Here is a 22,842-nt window from a genome sequence, read left to right on the forward strand (position 1 = left end):
GGGGTGAGTAAAGAGAGAGAGAGAGACAGGAGAGAGAGACTGAGGGGTTAATACAGAGAGAGAGACAGGAGAGAGAGACTGAGGGGTTAATACAGAGAGAGAGACAGGAGAGAGACTGAGGGGTGAGTACAGAGAGAGAGACAGGAGAGAGACTGAGGGGTGAGTACAGAGAGAGACAGGAGAGAGACTGAGGGGTGAGTAAAGAGAGAGAGACAGGAGAGAGGGACTGAGGGGTTAACACAGAGAGAGAGAGACAGGAGAGAGAGACTGAGGGGTTAATACAGAGAGAGACAGGAGAGAGACTGAGGGGTTAATACAGAGAGAGACAGGAGAGAGAGACTGAGGGGTGAGTACAGAGAGACAGGAGAGAGACTGAGGGGTGAGTAAAGAGAGAGAGAGACAGGAGAGAGACTGAGGGGTTAATACAGAGAGAGAGAGACAGGAGAGAGACTGAGGGGTTAATACAGAGAGAGAGAGACAGGAGAGAGACTGAGGGGTTAATACAGAGAGAGAGAGACAGGAGAGAGACTGAGGGGTGGGTAAAGAGAGAGAGACAGGAGAGAGACTGAGGGGTTAACACAGAGAGAGACAGGAGAGAGACTGAGCTCCAGCAGGGGAAAGGAGGAACAGTGCTCTCTCCTGCAGCCTCGCTCTCTCGCCCCCTGCAGGGCCGGGGCGGCGGCCCGCTCACCAGGACGTCCGTGCTGGCGATGGAGGACAGCTTCAGGTACTCCACCGCCCTCTGCTGCAGCTCCACGTCGGAGTTCCGGATCTGGCTGTCGGAGCGCAGCACCTCCTGGATGGTGCTCTTGGTCTCGGGGAAGAGGTTGATGAACTTGATGTAGGCGGAGAGCAGGAGAGCACGGGTCGGTACGGAGCACAGGTGGAACTTGGAGTGGAGCAGGTTAAACTGGACCAGAGGGCTGAGAGAGAGAGACGGGTTAGTACAGACTGGACACTCCAGTACATGAACACTGCACTGAGAGAGAGAGGGGTTCATACAGACACACTGACTGGACACTCCAGTACATGAACACTGCACTGAGAGAGAGAGGGGTTCATACACACACACTGACTGGACACTCCAGTACATGAACACTGCACTGAGAGAGAGAGGGGTTCATACAGACACACTGACTGGACACTCCAGTACATGAACACTGCACTGAGAGAGAGAGGGGTTCATACACACACTGACTGGACACTCCAGTACATTAACACTGCACTGAGAGAGAGAGGGGTTAATACAGACACACTGACTGGACACTCCAGTACATGAACACTGCACTGAGAGAGAGGGGTTCATACACACACACTGACTGGACACTCCAGTACATTAACACTGCACTGAGAGAGAGAGGGGTTAATACAGACACACTGACTGGACACTCCAGTACATGAACACTGCACTGAGAGAGAGGGGTTCATACACACACACTGACTGGACACTCCAGTACATTAACACTGCACTGAGAGAGAGAGGGGTTAATACACACACACTGACTGGACACTCCAGTACATTAACACTGCACTGAGAGAGAGAGGGGTTCATACAGACACACTGACTGGACACTCCAGTACATGAACACTGCACTGAGAGAGAGAGGGGTTCATACAGACACACTGACTGGACACTCCAGTACATTAACACTGCACTGAGAGAGAGAGGGGTTAATACAGACACACTGACTGGACACTCCAGTACATTAACACTGCACTGAGAGAGAGAGGGGTTAATACACACACACTGACTGGACACTCCAGTACATGAACACTGCACTGAGAGAGAGAGGGGTTCATACAGACACACTGACTGGACACTCCAGTACATGAACACTGCACTGAGAGAGAGAGGGGTTCATACACACACTGACTGGACACTCCAGTACATTAACACTGCACTGAGAGCGAGAGGGGTTAATACAGACACACTGACTGGACACTCCAGTACATGAACACTGCACTGAGAGAGAGGGGTTCATACACACACACTGACTGGACACTCCAGTACATTAACACTGCACTGAGAGAGAGAGGGGTTAATACAGACACACTGACTGGACACTCCAGTACATTAACACTGCACTGAGAGAGAGAGGGGTTAATACACACACACTGACTGGACACTCCAGTACATGAACACTGCACTGAGAGAGAGAGGGGTTCATACACACACACTGACTGGACACTCCAGTACATGAACACTGCACTGAGAGAGAGAGGGGTTAATACACACACACTGACTGGACACTCCAGTACATGAACACTGCACTGAGAGAGAGGGGTTCATACAGACACACTGACTGGACACTCCAGTACATGAACACTGCACTGAGAGAGAGAGGGGTTAATACACACACACTGACTGGACACTCCAGTACATGAACACTGCACTGAGAGAGAGAGGGGTTAATACAGACACACTGACTGGACACTCCAGTACATTAACACTGCACTGAGAGAGAGAGGGGTTAATACACACACACTGACTGGACACTCCAGTACATGAACACTGCACTGAGAGAGAGGGGTTCATACAGACACACTGACTGGACACTCCAGTACATGAACACTGCACTGAGAGAGAGAGGGGTTCATACACACACACTGACTGGACACTCCAGTACATGAACACTGCACTGAGAGAGAGAGGGGTTAATACAGACACACTGACTGGACACTCCAGTACATGAACACTGCACTGAGAGAGAGAGGGGTTAATACACACACACTGACTGGACACTCCAGTACATGAACACTGCACTGAGAGAGAGGGGTTCATACAGACACACTGACTGGACACTCCAGTACATTAACACTGCACTGAGAGAGAGAGGGGTTAATACAGACACACTGACTGGACACTCCAGTACATGAACACTGCACTGAGAGAGAGAGGGGTTCATACAGACACACTGACTGGACACTCCAGTACATGAACACTGCACTGAGAGAGAGAGGGGTTCATACACACACACTGACTGGACACTCCAGTACATGAACACTGCACTGAGAGAGAGAGGGGTTAATACAGACACACTGACTGGACACTCCAGTACATGAACACTGCACTGAGAGAGAGAGGGGTTAATACAGACACACTGACTGGACACTCCAGTACATGAACACTGCACTGAGAGAGAGAGGGGTTAATACACACACTGACTGGACACTCCAGTACATTAACACTGCACTGAGAGAGAGAAGGGTTCATACAGACACACTGACTGGACACTCCAGTACATGAACACTGCACTGAGAGAGAGAGGGGTTCATACAGACACACTGACTGGACACTCCAGTACATGAACACTGCACTGAGAGAGAGAGAGGGGTTCATACAGACACACTGACTGGACACTCCAGTACATGAACACTGCACTGAGAGAGAGAGGGGTTCATACAGACACACTGACTGGACACTCCAGTACATGAACACTGCACTGAGAGAGAGAGGGGTTCATACAGACACACTGACTGGACACTCCAGTACATTAACACTGCACTGAGAGAGAGAGGGGTTCATACAGACACACCTGGAGCGAGGATCCCCAGCGATGAGATTCCCAAACTCCCCCAGGATATATCCCCCCACCTTCACCATGTTCTCATGGCAGGCTGGAGCCTGCAGGGCCTGGAGAGAGAGGAGAGAGCGGACAGGACACACAGGTGAGGAGAGAGCGGACGGGACACACAGGACAGGTGAGGAGAGAGCGGACAGGACACACAGGTGAGGAGAGAGCGGACAGGACACACAGGTGAGGAGAGAGCGGACAGGACACACAGGTGAGGAGAGAGCGGACAGGACACACAGGTGTGGAGAGAGTGGACAGGACACACAGGAGAGGAGAGAGTGGACAGGACACACAGGTGAGGAGAGAGTGGACAGGACACACAGGACAGGAGAGAGTGGACAGGACACACAGGTGAGGAGAGAGCGGACAGGACACACAGGACAGGAGAGGGGAGAGTGGACAGGACACACAGGAGAGGGGAGAGTGGACAGGACACACAGGACAGGAGAGGGGAGAGTGGACAGGACACACAGGAGAGGGGAGAGTGGACAGGACACACAGGAGAGGGGAGAGTGGACAGGACACACAGGACAGGAGAGAGTGGACAGGACACACAGGTGAGGAGAGAGTGGACAGGACACACAGGTGAGGAGAGAGCGGACAGGACACACAGGTGTGGAGAGAGCGGACAGGACACACAGGTGAGGAGAGAGTGGACAGGACACACAGGTGAGGAGAGAGCGGACAGGACACACAGGTGAGGAGAGAGCGGACAGGACACACAGGTGTGGAGAGAGCGGACAGGACACACAGGTGAGGAGAGAGTGGACAGGACACACAGGACAGGAGAGAGTGGACAGGACACACAGGTGAGGAGAGAGTGGACAGGACACACAGGACAGGAGAGAGTGGACAGGACACACAGGTGAGGAGAGAGTGGACAGGACACACAGGACAGGAGAGAGTGGACTGGACACACAGGTGAGGAGAGAGTGGACAGGACACACAGGACAGGAGAGAGCGGACAGGACACACAGGTGAGGAGAGAGCGGACAGGACACACAGGTGAGGAGAGAGTGGACAGGACAGACAGGTGTGGAGAGAGTGGACAGGACACACAGGAGAGGAGAGAGCGGACAGGACACACAGGAGAGGGGAGAGTGGACAGGACACACAGGACAGGAGAGAGTGGACAGGACACACAGGTGAGGAGAGAGCGGACAGGACACACAGGTGAGGAGAGAGCGGACAGGACACACAGGTGAGGAGAGAGTGGACAGGACAGACAGGTGAGGAGAGAGCGGACAGGACACACAGGTGAGGAGAGAGCGGACGGGACACACAGGACAGGAGAGGAGAGAGTGGACAGGACACACAGGACAGGAGAGGAGAGAGTGGACAGGACACACAGGACAGGAGAGAGTGGACAGGACACACAGGACAGGAGAGAGTGGACAGGACACACAGGTGAGGGGAGAGTGGACAGGACACACAGGACAGGAGAGGAGAGCGTGGACAGGACACACAGGACAGGAGAGGAGAGAGTGGACAGGACACACAGGACAGGAGAGGAGAGAGTGGACAGGACACACAGGACAGGAGAGGGGAGAGTGGACAGGACACACAGGACAGGAGAGGGGAGAGTGGACAGGACACACAGGAGAGGGGAGAGTGGACAGGACACACAGGAGAGGGGAGAGTGGACAGGACACACAGGTGTGGAGAGTGGACAGGACACACAGGAGAGGGGAGAGCGGACGGGACACACAGGACAGGAGAGGAGAGAGTGGACAGGACACACAGGTGAGGAGAGAGCGGACGGGACACACAGGACAGGAGAGGAGAGAGTGGACAGGACACACAGGTGAGGAGAGAGTGGACAGGACACACAGGTGAGGGGAGAGTGGACAGGACACACAGGACAGGAGAGGAGAGAGTGGACAGGACACACAGGACAGGAGAGGAGAGAGTGGACAGGACACACAGGACAGGAGAGAGTGGACAGGACACACAGGTGAGGGGAGAGTGGACAGGACACACAGGTGAGGGGAGAGTGGACAGGACACACAGGACAGGAGAGGAGAGAGTGGACAGGACACACAGGACAGGAGAGGAGAGAGTGGACAGGACACACAGGACAGGAGAGAGTGGACAGGACACACAGGACAGGAGAGGGGAGAGTGGACAGGACACACAGGAGAGGGGAGAGTGGACAGGACACACAGGACAGGAGAGAGTGGACAGGACACACAGGACAGGAGAGGGGAGAGTGGACAGGACACACAGGTGTGGAGAGTGGACAGGACACACAGGAGAGGGGAGAGTGGACGGGACACACAGGAGAGGGGAGAGTGGACAGGACACACAGGTGAGGAGAGAGTGGACAGGACACACAGGTGAGGGGAGAGTGGACAGGACACACAGGACAGGAGAGGAGAGAGTGGACAGGACACACAGGACAGGAGAGGAGAGAGTGGACAGGACACACAGGACAGGAGAGAGTGGACAGGACACACAGGTGAGGGGAGAGTGGACAGGACACACAGGTGAGGGGAGAGTGGACAGGACACACAGGACAGGAGAGGAGAGAGTGGACAGGACACACAGGACAGGAGAGGAGAGAGTGGACAGGACACACAGGACAGGAGAGAGTGGACAGGACACACAGGACAGGAGAGGGGAGAGTGGACAGGACACACAGGAGAGGGGAGAGTGGACAGGACACACAGGACAGGAGAGAGTGGACAGGACACACAGGACAGGAGAGGGGAGAGTGGACAGGACACACAGGAGAGGGGAGAGTGGACAGGACACACAGGTGTGGAGAGTGGACAGGACACACAGGAGAGGGGAGAGTGGACGGGACACACAGGAGAGGGGAGAGTGGACTGGCTCGAACCTCGAACACGGTCTTGGCAGCGTAGCCCTGCACGTCGTCGCGGTTGATGACGATCTGGATGACGCGGTACCACACCTCCTCGCTCACGTAGTCGCCCGCGATGCGGATCAGGTTCAGGATGGTGTCCACGTACCAGGAGTAGTCCACCGCGTACTTCTCGGCCAGGATGGCCACCTTCAGCACCTGGACAGACACACGGCGGTCAGCACACGGGGACAGACACACAGGACACTCGCCCTCTCCTGTCCAGCACAGCGGTCAGCACACGGGGACAGACACACAGGACACTCGCCGTCTCCTGTCCAGCACAGCGGTCAGTCCCCAGGGACAGACGACAGAGACACACAGGACACTGGCCCTCTCCTGTCCAGCTCAGCGGTCAGCACACGGGGACAGACACACAGGACACTCGCCCTCTCCTGTCCAGCTCAGCGGTCAGCACACGGGGACAGACACACAGGACACTCGCCCTCTCCTGTCCAGCTCAGCGGTCAGCACACAGGGACAGACACACAGGACACTCGCCCTCTCCTGTCCAGCTCAGCGGTCAGCACACGGGGACAGACACACAGGACACTCGCCCTCTCCTGTCCAGCTCAGCGGTCAGCACACGGGGACAGACACACAGGACACTCGCCCTCTCCTGTCCAGCTCAGCGGTCAGCACACAGGGACAGACGACAGAGACACACAGGACACTCGCCGTCTCGTGTCCAGCACAGCGGTCAGCACACAGGGACAGACACACAGGACACTCGCCGTCTCCTGTCCAGCACAGCGGTCAGCCCCCAGGGACAGACGACAGAGACACACAGGACACTCGCCGTCTCCTGTCCAGCACAGCGGTCAGTCCCCAGGGACAGACGACAGAGACACACAGGACACTCGCCGTCTCCTGTCCAGAACAGCGGTCAGCCCCCAGGGACAGACGACAGAGACACACAGGACACTCGCCGTCTCCTGTCCAGCCCAGCGGTCAGCCCCCAGGGACAGACGACAGAGACACACAGGACACTCGCCGTCTCCTGTCCAGAACAGCGGTCAGCCCCCAGGGACAGACGACAGAGACACACAGGACACTCGCCGTCTCCTGTCCAGCCCAGCGGTCAGCCCCCAGGGACAGACGACAGACACACACAGGACACTCGCCGTCTCCTGTCCAGCCCAGCGGTCAGCCCCCAGGGACAGACGACAGAGACACACAGGACACTCGCCGTCTCCTGTCCAGCTCAGCGGTCAGCCCCCAGGGACAGACGACAGAGACACAGAGGACACTCACGATCTCCTCTCTGATGGAGTAGTCCGCAGTCTCCAGGTAGCTCAGCATCTCGGCCACGATCTGCTTGGCGTTGCTGCGGTCACACATAGCGTAGAGCAGGTCTGCAGCCCTCTGACGCACACTGACGTCTCGCTCCGTCTGAGGGGACAGCGGCTTCACTGACAGAGCTGTGTCCACAGCGTCCACAGCGACACTGTCCCAGACACCAGAAGGTTATTCAGTGACAGAGCTGTGTCCACAGTGACACTGTCCCAGACACCAGAAGGTTATTCAGTGACAGAGCTGTGTCCACAGTGACACTGTCCCAGACACTAGAAGGTTATTCAGTGACAGAGCTGTGTCCACAGTGACACTGTCCCAGACACTAGAAGGTTATTCAGGGACAGAGCTGTGTCCACAGTGACACTGTCCCAGACACTAGAAGGTTATTCAGTGTCAGAGCTGTGTCCACAGTGACACTGTCCCAGACACTAGAAGGTTATTCAGGGACAGAGCTGTGTCCACAGTGACACTGTCCCAGACACTAGAAGGTTATTCACTGACAGAGCTGTGTCCACAGTGACACTGTCCCAGACACTAGAAGGTTATTCAGGGACAGAGCTGTGTCCACAGTGACACTGTCCCAGACACTAGAAGGTTATTCAGTGTCAGAGCTGTGTCCACAGTGACACTGTCCCAGACACTAGAAGGTTATTCAGTGTCAGAGCTGTGTCCACAGTGACACTGTCCCAGACACTAGAAGGTTATTCAGGGACAGAGCTGTGTCCACAGTGACACTGTCCCAGACACTAGAAGGTTATTCACTGACAGAGCTGTGTCCACAGTGACACTGTCCCAGACACTAGAAGGTTATTCACTGACAGAGCTGTGTCCACAGTGACACTGTCCAAGACACTAGAAGGTTATTCACTGACAGAGCTGTGTCCACAGTGACACTGTCCCAGACACTAGAAGGTTATTCAGTGTCAGAGCTGTGTCCACAGTGACACTGTCCCAGACACTAGAAGGTTATTCAGGGACAGAGCTGTGTCCACAGTGACACTGTCCCAGACACTAGAAGGTTATTCACTGACAGAGCTGTGTCCACAGTGACACTGTCCAAGACACTAGAAGGTTATTCACTGACAGAGCTGTGTCCACAGTGACACTGTCCCAGACACTAGAAGGTTATTCACTGTCAGAGCTGTGTCCACAGTGACACTGTCCCAGACACTAGAAGGTTATTCAGTGTCAGAGCTGTGTCCACAGTGACACTGTCCCAGACATTAGAAGGTTATTCACTGTCAGAGCTGTGTCCACAGTGACACTGTCCCAGACACTAGAAGGTTATTCAGTGTCAGAGCTGTGTCCACAGTGACACTGTCCCAGACACTAGAAGGTTATTCAGTGTCAGAGCTGTGTCCACAGTGACACTGTCCCAGACATTAGAAGGTTATTCAGTGACAGAGCTGTGTCCACAGTGACACTGTCCCAGACACTAGAAGGTTATTCAGTGTCAGAGCTGTGTCCACAGTGACACTGTCCCAGACATTAGAAGGTTATTCACTGACAGAGCTGTGTCCACAGTGACACTGTCCCAGACACTAGAAGGTTATTCACTGACAGAGCTGTGTCCACAGTGACACTGTCCCAGACACTAGAAGGTTATTCACTGACAGAGCTGTGTCCACAGTGACACTGTCCCAGACACTAGAAGGTTATTCAGTGTCAGAGCTGTGTCCACAGTGACACTGTCCCAGACACTAGAAGGTTATTCAGTGTCAGAGCTGTGTCCACAGTGACACTGTCCCAGACACTAGAAGGTTATTCAGGGACAGAGCTGTGTCCACAGTGACACTGTCCCAGACACTAGAAGGTTATTCAGGGACAGAGCTGTGTCCACAGTGACACTGTCCCAGACACTAGAAGGTTATTCACTGACAGAGCTGTGTCCACAGTGACACTGTCCCAGACACTAGAAGGTTATTCAGTGTCAGAGCTGTGTCCACAGCGACACTGTCCCAGACACTAGAAGGTTATTAAGGACAGTGCTGTGTCCACAGTGATGGTGAACAGCTCTATCTGCTCCTCTACCTTCAGGGCGTTGATGACCGTCTCGATGTGCGTCTTCACGGCCTCGTGGGAGAACTCGGAGCTGGCCAGTGTGCACATGCTCTCCAGCGCCAGGTACCGCAGGTTGGTCTCCCTGTGCTGCAGGAACTGGCCCAGCTGGTTACAGGCCCTCACCAGCAGGTTGGGCTCACTGGGAGGAAGGAGAGCACAACACCGAGCATTAACACTCCAGTACACTAACACTACACTGAGAGAGAGAGGGGTTCATACAGACACACTGACTGGACACTCCAGTACATTAACACTGCACTGAGAGAGAGAGGGGTTCATACAGACACACTGACTGGACACTCCAGTACATTAACACTGCACTGAGAGAGAGAGGGGTTAATACAGACACACTGACTGGACACTCCAGTACATGAACACTGCACTGAGAGAGAGAGGGGTTCATACAGACACACTGACTGGACACTCCAGTACATGAACACTGCACTGAGAGAGAGAGGGGTTCATACAGACACACTGACTGGACACTCCAGTACATGAACACTGCACTGAGAGAGAGAGGGGTTAATACACACACACTGACTGGACACTCCAGTACATGAACACTGCACTGAGAGAGAGAGGGGTTCATACAGACACACTGACTGGACACTCCAGTACATGAACACTGCACTGAGAGAGAGAGGGGTTCATACAGACACACTGACTGGACACTCCAGTACATGAACACTGCACTGAGAGAGAGAGGGGTTCATACAGACACACTGACTGGACACTCCAGTACATGAACACTGCACTGAGAGAGAGAGGGGTTAATACACACACACTGACTGGACACTCCAGTACATGAACACTGCACTGAGAGAGAGAGGGGTTCATACAGACACACTGACTGGACACTCCAGTACATGAACACTGCACTGAGAGAGAGAGGGGTTCATACAGACACACTGACTGGACACTCCAGTACATGAACACTGCACTGAGAGAGAGAGGGGTTAATACACACACACTGACTGGACACTCCAGTACATGAACACTGCACTGAGAGAGAGAGGGGTTCATACACACACACTGACTGGACACTCCAGTACATTAACACTGCACTGAGAGAGAGAGGGGTTAATACACACACACTGACTGGACACTCCAGTACATGAACACTGCACTGAGAGAGAGAGGGGTTAATACAGACACACTGACTGGACACTCCAGTACATTAACACTGAGAGAGAGAGGGGTTCATACAGACACACTGACTGGACACTCCAGTACATGAACACTGCACTGAGAGAGAGAGGGGTTCATACAGACACACTGACTGGACACTCCAGTACATGAACACTGCACTGAGAGAGAGGGGTTAATACACACACACTGACTGGACACTCCAGTACATGAACACTGCACTGGGAGAGAGAGGGGTTCATACACACACACTGACTGGACACTCCAGTACATGAACACTGCACTGAGAGAGAGAGGGGTTCATACAGACACACTGACTGGACACTCCAGTACATGAACACTGCACTGAGAGAGAGAGGGGTTCATACAGACACACTGACTGGACACTCCAGTACATGAACACTGCACTGAGAGAGAGAGGGGTTCATACAGACACACTGACTGGACACTCCAGTACATTAACACAGAGAGAGAGGGGTTCATACAGACACACTGACTGGACACTCCAGTACATGAACACTGCACTGAGAGAGAGAGGGGTTCATACAGACACACTGACTGGACACTCCAGTACATGAACACTGCACTGAGAGAGAGAGGGGTTCATACAGACACACTGACTGGACACTCCAGTACATGAACACTGCACTGAGAGAGAGAGGGGTTCATACAGACACACTGACTGGACACTCCAGTACATTAACACTGCACTGAGAGAGAGAGGGGTTAATACACACACACTGACTGGACACTCCAGTACATGAACACTGCACTGAGAGAGAGAGGGGTTAATACAGACACACTGACTGGACACTCCAGTACATGAACACTGCACTGAGAGAGAGAGGGGTTCATACAGACACACTGACTGGACACTCCAGTACATGAACACTGCACTGAGAGAGAGAGGGGTTAATACACACACACTGACTGGACACTCCAGTACATGAACACTGCACTGAGAGAGAGAGGGGTTAATACACACACACTGACTGGACACTCCAGTACATGAACACTGCCCTGAGAGAGAGAGGGGTTCATACAGACACACTGACTGGACACTCCAGTACATGAACACTGCACTGAGAGAGAGAGGGGTTAATACACACACACTGACTGGACACTCCAGTACATGAACACTGCACTGAGAGAGAGAGGGGTTCATACACACACACTGACTGGACACTCCAGTACATGAACACTGCACTGAGAGAGAGAGGGGTTCATACAGACACTGAGTGGACACTCCAGTACATGAACACTGCACTGAGAGAGAGGGGTTCATACAGACACACTGACTGGACACCCCAGTACATGAACACTGCACTGAGAGAGAGAGGGGTTAATACACACACACTGACTGGACACTCCAGTACATTAACACTGCACTGAGAGAGAGAGGGGTTCATACAGACACACTGACTGGACACTCCAGTACATGAACACTGCACTGAGAGAGAGAGGGGTTCATACACACACACTGACTGGACACTCCAGTACATGAACACTGCACTGAGAGAGAGAGGGGTTCATACACACACTGACTGGACACTCCAGTACATGAACACTGCACTGAGAGAGAGAGGGGTTCACACAGACACTGAGTGGACACTCCAGGACACAGGGAGGGGCAGGTCACCTGTCGTAGTGGATGATGAGGGAGATGGCCTCGAACAGGATGGCGTTCTTGGCGTTGGAGTGCTGCACCTTCTTGCTCTTGGGCGGCTCCTGGGCCTTGTTGAGGATGGTCTCCAGGCACTCCACCAGCCGGCCCTTCACAGCGCCATCCTCAGGCGGCGGGTAGCACTGCAGGAGGCGCAGCAGCTTGACGGACAGCCAGGGCGCCGGGACGAAGTAGTAGGTGTAGTCCTGCAGGTCGGTGGAGGCTGAGGACACGATCTGAGGGGCAGAGAGGGACAGGACCGCTCAGGACACACACACAGACAGGACCGCTCAGGACACACACACAGACAGGACCACACAGACAGGACCGCTCAGGACACACACAGACAGGACCACACAGACAGGACCGCTCAGGACACACACACACAGGACCACACAGACAGGACCGCTCAGGACACACACACAGGACCACACACACAGGACCACACAGACAGGACCGCTCAGGACACACACACACAGGACCACACAGACAGGACCGCTCAGGACACACACACACAGGACCACACAGACAGGACCGCTCAGGACACACACACAGGACCACACAGACAGGACCGCTCAGGACACACACACACAGGACCACACACACAGGACCACACACACAGGACCGCTCAGGACACACACACACAGGACCACACACGCAGGACCGCTCAGGACACACACAGACAGGACCACACACACAGGACCGCTCAGGACACACACAGACAGGACCACACAGACAGGACCGCTCAGAACACACACAGACAGGACACACACAGACAGGACCGCTCAGGACACACACAGACAGGACCACACAGACAGGACCGCTCAGGACACACACAGACAGGACCACACAGACAGGACCGCTCAGGACACACACACACAGGCACTGACCCCTGAGAGCCCACACTGACATGGCCAGGGACACACTGACACGGCCAGGGACACACTGACCGGGGACAGACAGGACACACAGCGGCGGGCGGTCTTACCCTGCTGAGGCGGGACATGGCCAGGGAACACTGACAGGGGACAGACAGGACACACTGACCGGGGACAGACAGGACACACAGGACACACAGCGGCGGGCGGTCTTACCCTGCTGAGGCGGGACATGGCCAGGGAACACTGACAGGGGACAGACAGGACACACTGACCGGGGACAGACAGGACACACTGACCGGGGACAGACAGGACACACAGACAGGACACACAGCGGCGGGCGGTCTTACCCTGCTGAGGTGGGACACGGCCAGGGACACACTGACAGGGGACAGACAGGACACACTGACCGGGGACAGACAGGACACACTGACCGGGGACAGACAGGACACACAGGACACACAGCGGCGGGCGGTCTTACCCTGCTGAGGCGGGACATGGCCAGGGAACACTGACAGGGGACAGACAGGACACACTGACCGGGGACACACAGGACACACTGACCGGGGACACACAGGACACACAGACAGGACACACAGCGGCGGGCGGTCTTACCCTGCTGAGGTGGGACACGGCCAGGGACACACTGACAGGGGACAGACAGGACACACTGACCGGGGACAGACAGGACACACTGACCGGGGACACACAGGACACACAGCGGCGGGCGGTCTTACCCTGCTGAGGCGGGACACGGCCAGGGACACGCAGGTCTTGAACTCGTCGGGGTTCTTCTGGCTCAGGCAGGTGATGAGCGAGATGGCGGCGGTCACCACACCCTGGACAGGCAGGCAGGGGGAGTGAGCGAGGACAGGGACAGAGAGGAGAGCAACGCACCTGTCTGCACGGGCTGGTCAGTCAGAGTCTCTCAGTGTCCAGTGTCTCTCTCTCAGAGTCCAGTGTCTCTCTATGTGCTGGTCAGTCAGAGTCTCTCAGAGTCCAGTGTCTCTCTCAGTGTCCAGTGTCTCTCTATGTGCTGGTCAGTCAGAGTCTCTCAGAGTCCAGTGTCTCTCTCTGTGTCCAGTGTCTCTCTCTGTGCTGGTCAGTCAGAGTCTCTCAGTGTCCAGTGTCTCTCTCAGTGTCCAGTGTCTATCTGCTGGTCAGTCAGAGTCTCTCTGTGTCCAGTGTCTCTCTACCCACGTGCTGGTCAGTCAGAGTCTCTCTGTGTCCAGTGTCTCTCTACCCACGTGCTGGTCAGTCAGAGTCTCTCAGTGTCCAGTGTCTCACTATGTGCTGGTCAGTCAGAGTCTCTCTGTGTCCAGTGTCTCTCTCTCTCTCAGTGTCCAGTGTCTCTCTCTCTCAGTGCCCAGTGCCTCTCTCAGTGTCCAGTGCCTATCTCTCTCACTGTCCAGTGTCTATCTCTCTCACTGTCCAGTGCCTGTCTCTGTCTCTCAGTCTCCGGTGTCTCTGTCTCTCAGTGTCCAGTGCCTCTCTCTATCAGTGTCCAGTGTCTCTTTCTCTCAGTGTCCAGTGCCTATCTCTCTCAGTGTCCAGTGTCTGTCTCTGTCTCTCAGTGTCCAGTGTCTCTGTCTCTCAGTGTCCAGTGCCTGTCTCACCATGTGCTGGTCGTTCAGCAGGTGCACGACCCGGGACGTCCACTCCCCCATGTGGACGAGGTCGGGGGAGGTCTTGTAGAGGCGCAGGAGACACAGGGCCGCACTCTGCTTCACGCTGTCCATCGTGTCCCTGCGGACAGGGCAGCCGGACACTCAGCGCCGGCCCGCAGCCCCCCCGCCCCCGCCCCCCCAGCCCCCCCCGGCGGGAAGTCGGGGTCACCCACCCGGCCACCAGGATGCGGGGGATGTCTGCGGCGAAGGCCTCGGCCATCTCGCGGCTGCCCACGTTGGCGATGCAGTGCAGGGCCAGGCACATGAAGGTGGGGTTGCGGCTGGACAGGTCGTTCTTGATGGCGTTGTTGATGAGGCGGATCAGCTCGCTGTTGGAGTTCACCAGCACCGAGATGAACAGGTACCCCTGGGGCGCAGGAGGGCAGGGGCGGGTCAGCAGCCGGGCGGGAGAGCGGGGCGCGGCGCGGGGGGGGGGGTGGGGGGCGCGGCTGCGATTGACCCTGTGGCGTCGGGGCGCAGTGTGGGCGGCCCTGCAGTGTTGGGGCGCTGCTGTGATTGACCCTGCGGCGTCGGGGCGCTGCTGTGATTGACCCTGCGGCGTCGGGGCGCAGTGTGGGCGGCCCTGCGGTGTCGGGGCGCTGCTGTGATTGACCCTGCGGCGTCGGGGCGCAGTGTGGGCGGCCCTGCGGTGTCGGGGCGCTGCTGTGATTGACTCTGCGGTATCGGGGCGCAGTGTGGGCGGCCCTGCGGTGTCGGGGCGCGGCTGTGATTGACTCTGCGGTATCGGGGCGCAGTGTGGGCGGCCCTGCGGTGTCGGGGCGCTGCTGCGATTGACCCTGCGGTATTGGGGCGCAGTGTGGGCGGCCCTGCGGTGTCGGGGCGCTGCTGTGATTGACCCTGCGGCATCGGGGCGCTGCTGTGATTGACCCTGCGGTGTTGGGGTGCTGCTGCGATTAACCCTGCGGTGTCGGGGCTCTGCTGCGATGAGCCCTGCGGTGTCGGGGCTCTGCTGCGATGAGCCCTGCGGTGTCGGGGCGCAGTGGGGCGATGAGCCCTGCGGTGTGGGGGCGCAGTGGGGGCGATGAGCCCTGCGGTGTGGGGGCGCAGTGGGGCGATGAGCCCTGCGGTGTGGGGGCGCAGTGGGGCGATGAGCCCTGCGGTGTGGGGGCGCAGTGGGGCGATGAGCCCTGCGGTGTGGGGGCGCAGTGGGGGCGCAGTGGGGCGATGAGCCCTGCGGTGTGGGGGCGCAGTGGGGCGATGAGCGTGTGGGGGCGCAGTGGGGCGATGAGCCCTGCGGTGTGGGGGCGCAGTGGGGCGATGAGCCCTGCGGTGTGGGGGCGCAGTGGGGCGGCGGCGCTCTTACGATCTGCTTCTCGGTGTACTTGTTGGAGCTCAGCAGGTTGACGGCCTCCATGTGGCCGAAGTCGATGTCGTGGCCCAGCAGGAAGATGAAGAGCAGCTTGCAGACGTACTTCTTCTTACTGTAGCCGTCCAGGGCCTTGTCCCCCTTGAACTTGGAGCGGATGTTGGCCAGCTCCTTGTTGATGCGCTTGATCTCCGCCTCCTTGCTCTTGCCTGGGGGAGAGGGGTCACAGTGCTACAGGGGCTCCGGGGGTCTTAAAGGTCAGTGTGAGGACAGTACCTGGCTCAGTTCAGTCCCTGAGACCCCAGTCCTTCAGGGGCTCTGGGGGTCTTCAGTCAGGGGTTAAAGGTCAGTGTGAGGACAGTAACTGGCTCAGTTCAGTCCCTGAGACCCCAGTCCTTCAGGGGCTCTGGGGGTCTTCAGTCAGGGGTTAAAGGTCAGTTTGAGGACAGTAACTGGCTCAGTCCAGTCCCTGAGACCCCAGTCCTTCAGGGGCTCTGGGGGTCTTCAGTCAGGGGTTAAAGGTCAGTGTGAGGACAGTAACTGGCTCAGTTCAGTCCCTGAGACCCCAGTCCTTCAGGGGCTCTGGGGGTCTTCAGTCAGGGGTTAAAGGTCAGTTTGAGGACAGTAACTGGCTCAGTTCAGTCCCTGAGACCCCAGTCCTTCAGGGGCTCCGGGGGTGTTCAGTCAGGGGTTAAAGGTCAGTTTGAGGACAGTAACTGGCTCAGTTCAGTCCCTGAGACCCCAGTCCTTCAGGGGCTCTGGGGGTGTTCAGTCAGGGGTTAAAGGTCAGTTTGAGGACAGTAACTGGCTCAGTTCAGTCCCTGAGACCCCAGTCCTTCAGGGGCTCTGGGGGTCTTCAGTCAGGGGTTAAAGGTCAGTTTGAGGACAGTAACTGGCTCAGTTCAGTCCCTGAGACCCCAGTCCTTCAGGGGCTCTGGGGGTCTTCAGTCAGGGGTTAAAGGTCAGTGTGAGGACAGTAACTGGCTCAGTTCAGTCCCTGAGACCCCAGTCCTTCAGGGGCTCTGGGGGTCTTCAGTCAGGGGTTAAAGGTCAGTGTGAGGACAGTAACTGGCTCAGTTCAGTCCCTGAGACCCCAGTCCTTCAGGGGCTCTGGGGGTCTTCAGTCAGGGGTTAAAGGTCAGTTTGAGGACAGTAACTGGCTCAGTTCAGTCCCTGAGACCCCAGTCCTTCAGGGGCTCTGGGGGTCTTCAGTCAGGGGTTAAAGGTCAGTGTGAGGACAGTAACTGGCTCAGTTCAGTCCTGCAGGTTGAAATGAACAAGAAACCCTGTAGCTCTAGAGATCTGTGATCGTCTAGTCTGCCTGTCTGACAGTCCCTACTGCTGTCTGATCCCACACCTTCCTGTCCTGCAGCTGTCCCACAGAGACAGGAGCAGGGGGGGACAGGGGACAGGGGACAGGAGAGGAGCAGGAGGAGACAGGGGACAGGAGACAGGAGAGAGGAGACAGGAGCAGGGGGAGATGAGGGGAGACCGGAGACAGGAGACAGGAGCAGGGGGAGATGAGGGGAGACCGGAGACAGGAGCAGGGGGAGATGAGGGGAGACCGGAGACAGGAGCAGGGGGAGATGAGGGGAGACCGGAGACAGGAGAGAGGAGACAGGAGAGAGGAGCAGGGGGAGATAGGAGAGAGGAGACAGGAGCAGGGGGAGACGAGGGGAGACAGGAGCAGGGGGAGACAGGAGACAGGAGACAGGAGCAGGGGGAGACAGGAGACAGGAGACAGGAGCAGGGGGAGATGAGGGGAGACAGGAGAGAGGAGACAGGAGCAGGGGGAGATGAGGGGAGACAGGAGAGAGGAGACAGGAGCAGGGGGAGACAGGAGACAGGAGAGACAGGAGCAGGGCACCCCAGCCCTCGACACTCACAGTTCCGGATGTCGGAGATGAAGACGGCTAATCCGCGCATCCCGTCTCCCTTCGACACCGCCGGCATCTTGGCTGCGGGGCTGCGGGCGAGGCGCGGCGAGGGGTCCCGGAGCGGTCCGGTCACGTCACGGACACGGACACGGACACGCGCGGCGGGGGCGCTGCGGCAGGACCGGGCGCAGGGGCGGCAGCGGTCACGGCGATCCCCGCACGGATCCTCGCCCTCCTCTCGGCCTGGTCCGGACTGGAGCGAACCTGCGGATCGGCGCGTTTCTCTCGGGTTTCCGCCCGTTTTCGCCGCCGGACCGACCGCCGGAGTCTCTCGCGCTCCTCAGGGGGGGGGGGGGCTCGTGACTCGCCGGGCTCGCTCTCGCGGTCGCTTGCTCGCTCGCTCGCTCTTCCCTCTCGTGCCGGAGTCTCGCGCGGACACGGACGCCTGTTCCCTGCTGCTCGGGCTCGCGCTCCCTCCCCTCTCTCGCCGCTTTGGGAAAAAAAGGGAGGCGGGATTGGTGTTTCCATGGCCACCGGGCCCTCTCCGTCCCGCCTCCTTTCAGAGTCTCGCCAGGCTATTGGTCCGGCCGCCCGCCACTCAAGCTGCTATTGGCCCAATACTGGGAATAGCGGCTTATTATTATCAATAATGTCAGCATTATTTATTTTCTCTTTCAAGGACGAAGAATAGACAATAAGCCTGCTTTGTTTCATACAAGGATACGGAAAACGGTCACACGGAAATAGGAATCCCTCTCTTTGCGTTTAAAAAGAGGCGGTTGCGCGGGGCTGCAGATCGAAGCTGGGAAGGTGTCGGTCCGCCGCTCTGCGCGAGCCCCGGACTGCGCCACGGCGGGCCGCGTGACGGGCTCCCGGTGGAGGGCCGCAGCTCCACGTGCGCACCGGGCGTTCAGTCTGCGGCCCTCAGCGCTGGACTGTGCTTTTACCCTGATCTCACTGGGCTCTACTGAGCTGTACTGTGTTTTTACCCCGATCACACTGGGCTCTACTGCGCTGGACTGTGCTTTTACCCTGATCTCACTGGGCTCTACTGCGCTGGACTGTGTTTTTACCCTGATCTCACTGGGCTCTACTGAGCTGTACTGTGTTTTTACCCCGATCACACTGGGCTCTACTGCGCTGGACTGTGCTTTTACCCTGATCTCACTGGGCTCTACTGCGCTGGACTGTGCTTTTACCCTGATCTCACTGGGCTCTACTGAGCTGTACTGTGTTTTTACCCCGATCACACTGGGCTCTACTGCGCTGGACTGTGCTTTTACCCTGATCTCACTGGGCTCTACTGAGCTGTACTGTGTTTTTACCCCGATCTCACTGGGCTCTACTGAGCTGTACTGGGCTTTTACCCCGATCTCACTGGGCTCTACTGAGCTGTACTGTGTTTTTACCCCGATCTCACTGGGCTCTACTGAGCTGTACTGTGTTTTTACCCCGATCTCACTGGGCTCTACTGCGCTGGACTGTGCTTTTACCCTGATCTCACTGGGCTCTACTGAGCTGTACTGTGTTTTTACCCCGATCTCACTGGGCTCTACTGAGCTGTACTGGGCTTTTACCCCGATCTCACTGGGCTCTACTGAGCTGTACTGTGTTTTTACCCCGATCTCACTGGGCTCTACTGAGCTGTACTGTGTTTTTACCCCGATCACACTGGGCTCTACTGCGCTGGACTGTGCTTTTACCCTGATCTCACTGGGCTCTACTGAGCTGTACTGGGCTTTTACCCTGATCTCACTGGGCTCTACTGAGCTGTACTGTGTTTTTACCCCGATCTCACTGGGCTCTACTGAGCTGTACTGGGCTTTTACCCTGATCTCACTGGGCTTTACTGCGCTGTACTGTTTTTACCCCGATCTCACTGGGCTCTACTGAGCTGTACTGTATTTTTACCCCGATCTCACTGGGCTCTACTGAGCTGTACTGTGTTTTTACCCCGATCTCACTGGGCTCTACTGAGCTGTACTGTGTTTTTACATCTATGCATCTCTGACATAAAAATTTGGATGACTCAAAACTTCCTTCATCTTAACTGTGACAAGACTGAAGTCATGCTTATTGGTACCCCCCATCAACTTCGCAAAGCCAGTCCTGTAACCCTGTCTGTAGATGGCTCTGTACTTGAGCTCCAATCAAAATTGAAAAACCTTGGGGTTATATTCGATTCTGGCTTAACATTCGACCCACATGTACAGCATACTGTCAAAACATCTTTTTTTCACCTTAGAAATATCGCAAGACTACGCCCTATGCTATCATTAACTGTGGCTGAAAAGCTGATCAACATATTTGTATTCTCTCGAATTGACTACTGCAATGCTCTGCTCCCTGGGGTATCTAAATCTACTCTGAACAAGCTGCAGTATGTCCAAAATTCAGCAGCCAGAATCCTGACCAGATCTAGTGCAAGTGTTCACATTACTCCTATCCTGGAGTCCTTGCACTGGCTTCCGGTCAAATTCCGCGTAGACTTTAAAATCCTCATGCTCACCTACAAGGCTTTACATGGCTTGGCACCTCAATACCTGTCTGAACTTTTATCGCCCTACTCCCCACCTCGCAACCTCCGCTCTTCAAATTCTGCCCTCCTTACTGTCCCCCAAGCCCGTCTACATTGTATGGGCGACAGGGCCTTCTCCTGCTATGCCCCCAAGCTCTGGAACTCCTTGCCCAAGGATATTAGAGAGTCACCTTCTCTAAACTCCTTCAAATCCAGACTCAACACCTTCTTCTTCAGAAAAGCCTTTACTGAACTGTTCCATTCTTCACCCCTCTGCTCTTCTTAATACCATCTTCCACGGTCTCCTCTATTGTTATTGTTGTATTGCTGTAATTATAATTGTGTCCTGTCTTGTGAAATTTTCTTATTTATTGTTGTAGTCTTCTTATTTATTGTTATTGTCATCCTGTAAAGCGCTTTGAGAAGCCACCTTTAAAGGCGCTATATAAAATAAAGTTTATTATTATTATTACCCCGATCTCACTGGGCTTTACTGCGCTGTACTGTTTTTGCCCTGATCTCACTGGGCTCTACTGAGCTGTACTGTGTTTTTACCCTGATCTCACTGGGCTTTACTGAGCTGTACTGGGCTTTTACCCTGATCTCACTGGGCTTTACTGAGCTGTACTGGGCTTTTACCCTGATCTCACTGGGCTTTACTGCGCTGTACTGTTTTTACCCTGATCTCACTGGGCTCTACTGAGCTGTACTGTGTTTTTACCCCGATCTCACTGGGCTCTACTGCGCTGTACTGTGTTTCTACCCCGATCTCACTGGGCTCTACTGAGCTGTACTGGGCTTTTACCCTGATCTCACTGGGCTTTACTGCGCTGTACTGTGTTTTTACCCCGATCTCACTGGGCTCTACTGAGCTGTACTGGGCTTTTACCCTGATCTCACTGGGCTTTACTGCGCTGTACTGTTTTTGCCCTGATCTCACTGGGCTCTACTGAGCTGTACTGTGTTTTTACCCTGATCTCACTGGGCTTTACTGAGCTGTACTGGGCTTTTACCCTGATCTCACTGGGCTTTACTGCGCTGTACTGTTTTTACCCTGATCTCACTGGGCTCTACTGAGCTGTACTGTGTTTTTACCCCGATCTCACTGGGCTCTACTGCGCTGTACTGTGTTTTTACCCCGATCTCACTGGGCTCTGCTGAGCTGTACTGTGTTTTTACCCCGATCTCACTGGGCTCTACTGAGCTGTACTGTATTTTTACCCCGATCTCACTGGGCTCTACTGAGCTGTACTGGGCTTTTACCCTGATCTCACTGGGCTTTACTGAGCTGTACTGGGCTTTTACCCTGATCTCACTGGGCTTTACTGCGCTGTACTGTTTTTACCCTGATCTCACTGGGCTCTACTGAGCTGTACTGTGTTTTTACCCCGATCTCACTGGGCTCTACTGCGCTGTACTGTGTTTTTACCCTGATCTCACTGGGCTCTACTGAGCTGTACCTCTACTGAGCTGTACTGTGTTTTTACCCCGATCTCACTGGGCTCTACTGAGCTGTACTGGGCTTTTACCCTGATCTCACTGGGCTTTACTGCGCTGTACTGTTTTTACCCCGATCTCACTGGGCTCTACTGAGCTGTACTGTATTTTTACCCCGATCTCACTGGGCTCTACTGCACTATACTGTGTTTTTACCCCGATCTCACTGGGCTCTACTGAGCTGTACTGGGCTTTTACTCTGATCTCACTGGGCTCTACTGCGCCTTTACCCTGATCTCACTGGGCTTTACTGCACTATACTGTTTTTACCCTGATCTCACTGGACTTTACATGATTTACACTATTTGTACCGTGCTTTATGATATCACTTGTAGTAATATGCGCACTTATTAATCAGATTGCAGAAGGTTTAATTCAGCTCCACGACATATCCCCAGAACATTATTGTTGGTGCTGTGAATTTTCATTATTATAACGCATGAATCTTGCAGTGGGAGTGGCTGATTAAAAAAA

At 55.5% G+C, this 22,842-nt stretch overlaps 1 protein-coding gene across 31 annotated transcripts in view; it reads right to left on the reverse strand.

Annotated features, from left to right (window-relative positions):
* Window positions 1-18,844, reverse strand: part of ap2a1 (adaptor related protein complex 2 subunit alpha 1) — a 39,418-nt gene extending 20,574 nt beyond the window's left edge. For all 31 annotated transcript variants that reach the window (XR_015941311.1, XR_015941318.1, XR_015941310.1 and 28 more), the window contains exons 1-11: window positions 18,363-18,844; window positions 16,474-16,685; window positions 15,323-15,516; window positions 15,099-15,228; window positions 14,220-14,321; window positions 12,581-12,840; window positions 9,766-9,934; window positions 7,693-7,830; window positions 6,415-6,597; window positions 3,537-3,634; window positions 692-923 (exon numbers count right to left, since the gene is read on the reverse strand). Coding sequence is in view for 4 of the 31 variants with exons in the window: in XM_088646249.1 (XP_088502375.1) it covers window positions 692-923; window positions 3,537-3,634; window positions 6,415-6,597; window positions 7,693-7,830; window positions 9,766-9,934; window positions 12,581-12,840; window positions 14,220-14,321; window positions 15,099-15,228; window positions 15,323-15,516; window positions 16,474-16,685; window positions 18,363-18,429 (1,785 nt within the window). In the remaining 27 variants the exon portion in view is untranslated. The remainder of the gene's footprint in view (window positions 1-691; window positions 924-3,536; window positions 3,635-6,414; window positions 6,598-7,692; window positions 7,831-9,765; window positions 9,935-12,580; window positions 12,841-14,219; window positions 14,322-15,098; window positions 15,229-15,322; window positions 15,517-16,473; window positions 16,686-18,362) is intronic.
* Between the last annotated feature and the right edge of the window lie 3,998 nt (window positions 18,845-22,842).

The sequence above is a fragment of the Lepisosteus platostomus genome, chromosome 9 (genome assembly GCF_059453375.1).
Source record: "Lepisosteus platostomus isolate fLepPlt1 chromosome 9, fLepPlt1.hap1, whole genome shotgun sequence".
Classification (NCBI taxonomy): Eukaryota; Metazoa; Chordata; class Actinopteri; order Semionotiformes; family Lepisosteidae; genus Lepisosteus; species Lepisosteus platostomus.